General features: G+C 46.9%; 2 protein-coding genes across 3 annotated transcripts in view; one reads left to right on the top strand and one right to left on the bottom strand.

Annotated features, from left to right (window-relative positions):
• Window positions 1–1366: 1366 nt before the first annotated feature.
• NDUFC1 (NADH:ubiquinone oxidoreductase subunit C1) lies at window positions 1367–4701 on the bottom strand (the record flags this gene model as incomplete). 2 transcript variants are annotated; one of them, XM_080591419.1, is made up of 4 exons in its annotated part: window positions 4553–4700; window positions 4103–4206; window positions 2245–2327; window positions 1367–1517 (listed from the first exon to the last, which is right to left on the bottom strand). In XM_080591419.1, coding segments are annotated over exons 1-4 (282 nt in total). In that variant the 5' UTR covers window positions 4647–4700. The 2 variants fall into 2 exon arrangements, with proteins under 2 accessions (XP_080447545.1, XP_080447546.1); XM_080591420.1 differs by lacking the exon at window positions 1367–1517 and having other exon boundaries at window positions 2244–2327; window positions 4553–4701.
• A 102-nt stretch (window positions 4702–4803) lies between these two features.
• The window catches only part of NAA15 (N-alpha-acetyltransferase 15, NatA auxiliary subunit), a 41544-nt gene continuing 35412 nt past the window's right edge, over window positions 4804–10935 (top strand). Inside the window, exon 1 of the mRNA XM_080591408.1 lies at window positions 4804–5127. Within this exon, the coding sequence (XP_080447534.1) occupies window positions 5074–5127 (54 nt within the window). The 5' untranslated portion in view covers window positions 4804–5073. The remainder of the gene's footprint in view (window positions 5128–10935) is intronic.

The following is a 10935-nucleotide window of genomic DNA, read 5'->3' as shown; positions in this document are numbered from 1 at the left end:
GCGGTCGGAGCAGCGAGGGCGGCCCCTTCGCCCGGCGCCCCGCCGGGGGAGCCGCGCCGTGTAACGCCAAGGGCGTTCGGGTCGGGCGCCCCAAAGGCGGGCTGAGGCGGGCCGGCAGCGCAGGAGGCCAGCCACAGCCCTCGGGTCCCCTTAGCCTGTAAAGCGTTTCAGGGTCACTCGCCCACACGGACAGCCGGCTGCCCCTTCTCCAAGCAGCCTTCAAGCTCCCCTCCTGACCACGCAGCGCTCGTCCCGCTGGCTGTCATCATCCCGCTGCCGTCCTCTGCCCTTGGTCGACCTTGGCTTATGGCAGGTGCAGGTGTGAGTCCCCAGGAGGCAGCACGCTGCCTCACAGACCATCACCAGAGGCGTGCTATCTCTGCAACTGCACCGCAACACACAGCGCATGAAGGCCGGCACCTCCGCCAGCCAAGCTCGCTCCTGCCTCTCCTCCAGAAATAACCCAGAGCGCAGCGCTGCACGCACTCCCCCTCTGTTGCCCTTCAGAAATACTGCGAAATTGCATCACTGTCCCTTGAGCTGGTAACTACTGTACCTTCATGGAGCAGATCCTTGGTGAACAGCTGGGCACAGCTACCTGTGACAGGTCTCAAAGAGCTGGAAAGCAGAAAACTGCCTGTGCCCTTAAGAAAATATGTAATACCAGTTGGGAAAGGGTAAACTAATGAGCCGTAGGTCAGTTAAACAGTTCTGAGGACTGAACTTTCATCCTAACTTTCTGTAAGCACAAAGTACGTTTATCTTCCACGCCACATCAAAAGCAAAGCAAGGTTACTGCCAAGGAAATAATAGTAGTGATCAAACCCACGGAATTTAATGGTTGGTTATTTCTGATTTTTTTTTGTATTATATCCAATAATGCTTCATTTCTGTTCTACAGGAGGCGAAAAAAAAAAATCAGACCACAAAGAAATGAAGAACAATAGTCAGTACTCAAAGAACTACAAGATGTGTAACAAATTACAGCAGGTCTTCAAACCACTGGGTCAGCCTTTGAAAGTCTATCTAGCGAAAACTGAGCTGAAAGCTTTCCCTTTGGCATGTGAGGTAGAAAATGCATTTTCAGCATTTATACAAATAACTATTTTATTAGGATTCTGGTAAATGTCATTCTTATATTTGCTTATTTTGGAAATTCAGCCATGAAAATAATGGCAAGAGCACTCAATTTTTGAAATATTTGCTAAATTTCCTCTTAAATCACTCTTGAATTTGTAACGCAACCTCCAGAATAATAAAGACAGTTTGTGAAAATTATTTTCAAAACTGTGAAAAAGGTAAATGCTATATGAAAGCAGTTTATGAAAGACAGTAGAATGAAAACACATGGCAAGAAGAGTCTTCATAAGTTTCTTCCACGTTTTATCATTTATTTTATAATAATGCACATGAAATGTATGAACAGGTAAGTGTTTAGATACTTTGTACTTCTGCTGTGCTCATTTATCCACAGGACACAACCGATGATGATATTTCTTACCAAGCCTCTGGTCAACCTAAGAAAGGGGGAAAAAATTAGCACAAAGGAAATACACACAATGAAGTGGGTTAGAAAGGTCTCACAATGTACTATGTTTTTAGCTGGACAAAAATATTTATAGGAAAAATAAACTAATTCAGAAAATCTTGTAGTCCTGTGGTTAAGTGTTTCTTTCAAATAGCATGTTAATTGCTGAGGCCATGATCCCCAATAATGTTTTTATCTGGCAGAATCACAATTGTGTTTTTTAAGTCAATAAGGACAATTTGCTTAATAATGCAAATCCACAGGCACTGATTTTATATCGTTCTTATGAGTAACATACAATGACAGCTAAGAAAAATGTTTCCCACCATAGAACTGTTAAAAAAAAAAAGAGGCAAAGAGAAGCTATTTCTAGTGACCTTGACCGCCTTGCCACTAAAAGCACTCTAAGGTATTCTCTTTGGCACCTAAATTTATTACAGACATTAGAAGGCATATTATTTTCAAAAGGTTTGCATGTCCAAGACAAAAAGCTGGCAGTGAATGTGCACACAAATGAGTATCTGAAAATATTAATCACTTCATCACTGCAGAACTGGGGAAGAAGTAGCCAGACAGCAAAACCAAGACAAGATATTAAGGAAAATAATATGGGAAGAGAAAAAGACACCAATCAAGATTTTGAGAACTAACCAAAGTCAAAAGATCTGCAGAATTCAGGTTTCTAAGTTAAAAAGCATCTGTATGTCCATACTCACTATGAACATCCTGTACACTTATGTTTTCTCTCTTCTTTTCTTCTTTCATATTCCATTACATCTTCATTATGCTGCTTGAAAAGCTGGAAAAGCAGTATATGTTAAAGCATATGTAAAAGCAGTATATGTTAAATGTCTCTACAATATTGATATACTTGATTACTTGATATACTTGATATACTCAATATTGATATACAATATTGATATATATATACAATTTGATCTGGATAGGCTGGAGCGATGGGCTGAGGTCAACTGCATGAAGTTCAACAAGGCCAAGTGCCGGGTCCTGCACCTGGGGCGCAACAACCCCAAGCAGAGCTACAGGCTGGGAGATGAGTGGCTGGAAAGCTGCCTGGCCGAGAGGGACCTGGGAGTATTGGTTGATAGTCGGCTGAATATGAGCCAGCAGTGTGCTCAGGTGGCCAAGAAGGCCAACGGCATCCTGGCCTGCATAAGAAGCAGTGTGGCCAGCAGGTCTAGGGAAGTGATTGTGCCCCTGTACTCGGCTCTGGTGAGGCCGCACCTTGAGTACTGTGTTCAGTTTTGGGCCCCTCGCTACAGGAAGGACATGGACGTGCTCGAGCGAGTCCAGAGAAGGGCGACCAAGCTGGTGAGGGGTCTGGAGAACAAGTCTTACGAGGAGCGGCTGAGGGAGCTGGGCTTGTTCAGCCTGGAGAAGAGGAGGCTCAGGGGCGACCTTATCGCTCTCTACAGGTGCCTTAAAGGAGGCTGTAGCGGGGTGGGGGTTGGTCTGTTCTCCTACGTGCCTGGTGACAGGACGAGGGGGAATGGGCTAAAGTTGCGACAGGGGAGTTTTAGGTTGGATGTTAGGAAGTACTTCTTTACCGAAAGGGTTATTAAGCATTGGAACAGGCTGCCCAGGGAGGTGGTGGAGTCACCATCCCTGGAGGTCTTTAAAAGACGTTTAGATGTAGCCCTTAGTGATATGGTTTAGTGGAGGACTTGTTAGTGTTAGGGCTGAGGTTGGACTAGGTCATCTTGGAGGTCTCTTCCAACCTAGACGATTCTGTGATTCTGTGAATATACAACTAGAACCAGAGTATGAAAAAAACTAAAGAAAATGAAATTCCCATGATCAGAGTGTAAACCAGTATATAACTATTAGGAATCGTGGTGACAGAAGTTAAACCACACGTAAATTATCAATTGCTCAGTAAGGTATGTTTTATCACACCTCCCTCAAACATTTTCTGCTGGCTGGCCAATTTTTTTTTCTCCCCCTTTTACTGTCAATCCGCTACCACCCCAAAAATGGGGATGAGAATCCATCCCACCATGCAAATCACTGTCATCACGCAAGTGCTGCTTATCCTCAGTGTTTCCTCAGGAGAGCTACCACATCCTGCTTGCTCTATCAACGTCAAGCCCAAGAGTTCTCTGAAACTCAACATCTTGCACCTGCGTTTTGCTCAGGAGAAGGGGGCCCTAATCAACTGAATGTAGCTGAAAAATGCTTCAGGAAAGAACGCTTGCACAGTATGATAAACCAAAACTGTTTGGGCACAAACTTAGCTTTTATTGAAAGTGAGTTAGGAAAAACAATGTTGAAAGCATTATGCCAACAGGCTTGAGGAATTAATTCCTCACTAGTGGGTGTTTTGAAGTTTGCAACAGGGGCTTAATAGGAGCTTAATAACTTGTTCATTTTTGTAAATTAAACTGCCACGTAGATTTGGGAAAGCACAAGTAATCCACATGTGATGTGCTGCTTCAATCTTGACACTTGCTATGCCTATCCATTACCACAACCAATTAAATATGCTGTAGCCATTATCTTCGGATCATTACAATCTGGGAATTGTTAAGTTCAACAAAATCAACCAAAAGCACTTACAAGAGCCCACAGGGCAGCACTGGTGCTAAAAGCCAAGCCGACTCCAAACCAGTTCGGTTGGTCATAATTATGTTTTCTCGCAACAAACGCAGACCGGGTAAAAACTGCGAAGGCAGAAGATTCCAAACAGGTTAACATTTTTTTCTAGTCATTACCTTTTCCTATTTTTTCTCATCAGTGCCAATTACTTGGCAGTAACTGACTCGTAAGTCAATTACTGACAAATACGATCAGGAAAGAGATCTAATTACAACATCGTTAATAGGACACCCCTTCCTAGACACACTGCGGCATCCCCTCCCCTAGCTGACGGAAGAGAGAGGGGGGGGTCGGGGAGCTGCCCACAGCCCGAAGAGGTCCCGGTCCCGGTCCCTTCCCCTTCCCCCGGCCCCACAGCCCACCCCCGGTCTCAGTGCCCCGCCGGCAGCGCCGCTCACCCCCCGCGCTCACCGAGCCCGGGCCCGGGGCCCGCCAGCCGCAGCCTCACCACCGCCCTCAGCGCCGCCGCCATCTTGTCGGGCGGGCGGGCGGTCGCGGCGCTCATGGCCGCCCCCTGCCGGCCGGGCGGAGCCGCCGCAGCCGCGCTCTCCCGGGGCGGGGCGGGCGCGGGGTCGCGGCGCAGGCGCTGCGGGCGCGCTGACCCGGCTGGGGAAGCCGTGCGCGGCGGCCATTTTGGCGGCGCCTCTCTCCGGCCTGCTCGGTTACCACGTGAGCCGCCGCCCGGGGCTCGGCGCGGCTCGGGGCAGCCCAGCCCAGCCCAGCCCAGCGCGGCGGGCGGACGGGGCCGGGCCCGCGGCACAGCGGGCGGCGGGGGAGGGGGGGCGGCCAGGCTCTGCGGCGGGGAGGCTCCCGGCGGCGGCGGCGGCGACCGATCAGCGGGCACGGGGCGCAGCCCGCGCGCCCCCCCCCCTCCCCGGAGCGCCCCCTCGGCGGCGCCGGAGCCAGCGGCGGGAGCGGGAGCGGCGGGGACGATGCCGTCGGTGAGCCTGCCGCCCAAGGAGAACGCGCTCTTCAAGCGCATCCTGGTGAGTGCCGCCGCGGGAGGCCGCGGGGCAGCCGGCGGGGCACGGCTCGGCACCGCCCGGGGGGGAGCGGAGCCCCGGCCCCGCCGCCCCGGTCGGCCCGGGGGGGGTCTCCGTCCCCGCGGGGTCCCTGCTCCGGCCGGGGGGCTGCCCCACGAACAGCCCCGGCGCCTTATCTGCAGCAGCCTTCCTCCGCCAGCGGAGCCTGTGTGGTGTTATTTTTCCTCTCCTAAACTCAGATTTGTGCCGTGGTAATCAGGTTTGCCCGTCCGGGGGAAAGGCGGCTTTCAGAGGAGGAAGTGAGGGGCGGTGAAGGCTTCGGAGGCCGTCCGAAGTTTGGCTCAAAGGCTGGCTCTGCTTCAGGGTCTGACAGTGGCTTTTTCTGGGTGGCCATGTGTGCGTGTGGAGGGACGGGGCTGCAGCAGGAATTAGTCAGTGAACACGGGTTTTAGGGTGAGGTTATGGCAGCACGCAGTCCACCTACCGTGAAAGAAGTTTTTCGGTTTGCATCTTCAGAAACTTGTTTCAGCTTTGGTGCCCTGCTGGGGAACCTCGTGTTTCTGAAGGCTGGGGGGTGAGTGGGAAACAACGGAGTTATGTTAGCGAGCGGTTTCAGTGGCTTTGTGCAGAAGATCATGTCATCTGGGTCAAACGCTATATAGTTTTCTCTCAGAAAACTCAGTTTTGTCTAAAAAGCTTGCATCTTCTTTCAGCAAGGCTTAACCTGCTCAGTTGGGTCCTTCCAGCGGCCAGCAGTAACACCAGTGCTGTTGTCCTTCAAATAACAGCTCTGTAAAATTCTGCCATTTAAGTGGTGTGTATGTGTAGTCTGTCACTCCAAAACGTTCTGTGAAAATGAAATACATCTGTAGAACTGGAAATCCTTACAGGTACGTACAGACACCTCGTCCTGAGACGTGCCGCTTCCGTTAGGGTTAGAGGACATACAGCGAACTGCGAAGTTTGTTCCTACTTGGGAAGGTCCAGTCCTGCGTGGCAGTTGGTATGACCTTGTTCTAAGCATGTAATTTTTTTAAGTTGTGAGCTGGGAGAGTAATCGTCTTTGTTGTTACTCCCTCCTTTTCCTTTGCATTGGGGATGACCGGTGTGGTTACAAGACAGACTGAATCAAGGTGCCCGTCTGTGTTTAACACTGTCAGTTTTTTTTTTATTTCTGGGCTCGGTACGTGGCCCTCTGAGTATTTGTGCGGAGGGCAGGAACAAGGGAGGAGTAAGTTTCTTTTGGAGAAAATGCTGGCTAGGCACATACGAGATGAGTAAAGCTTCACGGTTTGGTTCAGGTCAGGAGAGACAAAGGTCTGTTCTAGTCCAATCGGATTTATGTGGAGTGAAGCAATTCTAATTTTGCCCTCTTTTTAACTGAAAATCTTCAATGAAAACATAGGAATTTCAGGTACTGGCTGAACTAAAAGTTATTCTGGCCTTTTGTTTTTCTGTATCTTGCAGGAATAAACCTGCATTAAGGCTGCCCCGTGATTAAGTGCATTTGTGAATAGAAAAGGGTTGAAGTCAGTTTCCATCACACTGAAAATACGGCTAATGAACTGCTTGTCTGCCTCATTATAGATAATGACCCTACTTTGTAAGGTTTTGATTACGTGGTAGACACGAATGTGAGGCGTCTTTCAGGAAGTCCCATTTATCAACGCAAGTCCAAAGGAACACGACTTATCTGCTCCTGCACCACCGCTCCATCTCGCTCTTCCCTTCCTCAACTGAGCCCTTCTCAGGAGGCTGTAATCTCCACGACGCCGTGTCCTCAGCCGCCTCCTCCTGGGGCCCACGGGTGGCTGAGCAGCAGGACGGGGAGCCAGAGCCCGCCTGGGCAGCTGGCTCACCCGTGGGACTCGGGCCGCCTAATGAGGTGCCCTGATTAGCTGCCCCTGGGTCAGCGCCTGCTGTCTGCTGGCCTGGGCAGGCCCCCGCAGTTGTCCCCTTGAGCAAGCCTGGGATTTCTTTTTTTTTCAGCAGATGCTTTGGGAACCAGCCCAAGTAGTATTGAAAGGATGCATTACCCATCAAGTAGGTAATTACTGACACACAGACTGTTCGCAGAAATGTGAAATCATTCACACCCTAATTTTCGTGAAAGTGGTAAACATAGAAGTTAAGTGGCTAAGCGGCTTTATATTCCTGTAAGTGAAGTATACAACAAAATCTTTTTTTTTAAATCCACTGTGTATGTTCCTGAGGCCTTATGTTGTTTTTCAGTATGCTTGTGGTACAAAATTTAAATGTTAAGGCTTTGCAAAAACTACCCTCAGCTGCCCAGCCTGAATTTACCTTTCCATAGTGAAAGGCAATAATTATTTCTCAGTTTATTGTTCTGTAGCAAACATCCTGCATGATCAGTAAGTGTCTTTTGCATAAAAATTGGCTTGCAAACCAGCATTTCCACCTAAATGACAAATTCTGAGTTCAGAAAGGTGTGCACTTTGCCTTCGTTTGTTGCGACACGCTGACTAGCCTAACCTCTCCTAGTCACTTTACAGGTATGTGGAGGTTCTGATAGGAAAAAAAAATCATGTGAATGGCATTTCACAGTTTGGTGTTCCTACAGTGCAGAGAGAAAGGAATCTGCACGGTTAGTTTGAATTAAAAAAGCAGTCGCAGGATGATCGATTGCCATCCTGCTTAAACATGTGCTTCCACTAAAAAGAAAGTTTCTAGGTTATATTGTTCTTACACTTAATGTTGAGTCAACACGTCAGTATTCCTGTGCCACTGCCATTGCTCAAAGGTTCTCTGGAGTTTCGAATAAGAGAACTGGATCTGTACATTTTCCCCCTCTTTGTTTTTGATCCATTTGAACATATTTGAGTCCATGTCATTCTTTTGAACACAGAAAATCTTTGAGCTGCCTACAGATTACTCAAGAAGACTTGAGGCAGAGAGAGAAGAAAGGGTAGAATAGCAAATGCAGGAGTTGAAGGAGTAGGAAAGTAGACTTCTAGGTACCCAGAAGGCTGAATGTATTATGAATTAATGGGATAAAAAACTTTACTCCATTTTTTCCCCTCTTTCTGGACAAGATGAGACTAGTAATTGTAGGAAATAAGATGGAGTGATTTATATCAAATATAACTGGTGATTTTTACTGGCACTTTGCCAAATTACTCTGCCACTGTTTCTATTCAGATACCATTCATCAAATATGGTCAGTTTTATTTTCCAAGTCCCATTAACAATATCCAATTAACTTTTGTTTGGATGTAGAAGTTGGACATTTTGAAAATGTGCTGGAGAAATATTAAATCCAAAGCTACTTGCTGTGCCAGATACTACGTGGAAGTTGCTCACTTCCTCGAAGCAGCAGAGGATACAGTTCTCAGAGTCATGGTGTTCAGGCAGAGCAAGAAGGTGCAAAAATGACTGCTCCATGTTTTAGTAAGTGAAATATTTTATAACGCAAATGATGAATTCAGGTGAGGAGCTAAGGGTGTTCAGGGCTGGCTTAAAAAGTTCTGCTGATCCGTAACTCCGGCACGTCTCGTACAAGTACTGCGCTGAAGAAGCCAGGCGCCTAGCCTCGTGTATGTTCTGCTGTATGCAGATCAGAGGCTCCCTAGCTTGTCAGGGCTGGTGATGATGTTTGGTCTTCGTGATGTCTGGGGAGGCATACAGCTTCCATCTCAGAGTCAGTTCCCTCGTGCTCGGAGGGTTTCATTCAGCGCTGCCAGAGCACGTGTACTCCAGCGGGGCGTTACAAGGGCCAGGGTGTCTGTTGCAAGAGCAGGAGTTGTGAGTTTCACCTGGAGTTGGTCAATTTTATGGTAATGCTGCTGCGTGTGAGTGTGTTTGCCTTTGAGCTGTTCTTCCTTTCCATGCTGGCTTTGACAAGTGTTCTTCTACAAGTTACAGGAACTTCCTAATGACATAAAAAAGCCTGTTGAACAGCGTCTCTACAGTGGCTCTGCTGTAAATCTGCCAAGTCCCTCCTGCTGGGCCATCTTCCTGTTTCTCCATTCCAGATTCTGCTCCCTGTCCCTCCGCTTTCAAACTTGACAGACCTGCGCTTCTCCTTCACTAATACTTTAACCGGCACCAGTCCTTTAAAAATAATGTTCTGTCTCAGCAGTTCAGGTGCTGACTTTCAGGTTGCTGGGGTAGCAGACTTGGAATAGCCTTTTAAGTGATCTGGATTCAAGATTAAAGACTAATTTCCCGAATTTCACTTTTATCAGTAACCAAATAAATTAGCACATTTTGTATGCGATCATCGTTGCATTTGCATGACTGTACAGTAATCAGGTGTGTTTGCCTCTGAAGTTTCACCACACATTATCTCATCTGAAACGTGGAATTGCTAACAAGGCTTTTCCAATATCCTGGCCGCAGAGATGTCGATCATTCCTTTTTCCTTTGCTAGAAGGAATACCCCACTCGGCCTTCCCAAAAGTAGGAGGAAAAAAATATTTCTTGGTTGAAACATTGGGATGGAAATAAAGTACAGACCTTCTACTTTAAGTGGAGTTGTGTCTTACCTGTTGTTGTGTTTTTTGTTGGTGGTGGTTTTTTTGTTTCGTTTTTGTTTTTCCCCAGAAATATTTCTCAAGCTTGCTAAAGAAATTAATTACTTTTTGAGACTAGGACAGCATTAAGGAATCACTTGAGCAATACTGCTATGACTAGAGCTTGATCACCAAATTAGGTCACTTTTGTCATAAAGGCGCTCTGAAACTGTACAAACAGGATTCCCTGCTGTACATTTCTTAGGAACACTGTAATTCTGTTCCTTATCTGTTTCAGTAATGAAAAGGAAAGTGTTACTGATAAAAACACACTTCCCTAATGTCTTAATGGTTGTCGTATCATAACCAGTCTTAGGTTTTTTATGGCTGTAAGTACTCGTAGCCAAAATTCTGTGTTGATATGAAACATTGTAGCAATGGAATTGATCCGTCTTACATAGTATATTGTGCCAACAGGTATTGTCATTTATTTTGGTTAGAATTTAATCAAGTCTTCAAGTCTGTGGTTTTTTCCTATTTTTCAAAGGTGTTTGTAGTGAATTTTTACTGATTGCACTTTCTGGGCATCCCAAGTTTAAATCTGTTTTTCACAGCAGCACTGTGGCACTGCAGCAAGAGTCATGATAAGGAGTTACATCTTTTCTGGTAATGCTGGTAAGGGCCTTTAGAGAAAATGTGCAGTATTCATTGCTACCTTTCAAACTGGGGTCAGTGCCATTCGTTACAAGGAACTTGTCTGCTCCCATGATATCACACCATCAAGCTAGCAAACCTTGTAATGTTGAAGAACAACCTACCTTATCTTAATACCACATTAAATATTTTGCAATGTCTCAGTGCTGCAAGACAACATCTCATACCTCAGAGCTAAGGGTGAAGAATACTCTGGACGTAATACATAGGTAGGAAATGTCACCGTGTGTCTCCAGCTGTGTCACGAGTTACAGCTGAGTTGAAACGTCTGTGCACGTCTGGAATGACCTTTTGTGGGGGCTTCCTCATCCTTTTCTGTACCGTATTTTGGAATTTCAATTTATTTACTTAACTGTTTCAGAAGATCGTGAAAAACCGCATACCTGCCATCCATACCAGATCTTTTGTGCGGTACCGTCAGTTCCGTGCGGCATTCAGAGATGAAGCCTGAACACGGGGGATCTACAGGAATGGACAGAAAGTCAGCTGATCTGAGGTGGCACGGAGCCACATTCGTGATAATTTTTCCCAAGAAGGGAGAGGTTAAAATAAGCAAGTAGCGGCCAACAGAACTGATGTTGAATAATTGATTTTTCGGCAAAAGCCTCGCTTCAGTGAGTAAGAA

The sequence above is a fragment of the Anser brachyrhynchus genome (genome assembly GCF_964034855.1).
Source record: "Anser brachyrhynchus genome assembly, chromosome: 4".
Classification (NCBI taxonomy): domain Eukaryota; kingdom Metazoa; phylum Chordata; class Aves; order Anseriformes; family Anatidae; genus Anser; species Anser brachyrhynchus.
The sequence above is the reverse complement of the archived record's forward strand: the minus strand, read 5'-3'. Positions and strand labels throughout refer to the sequence as shown.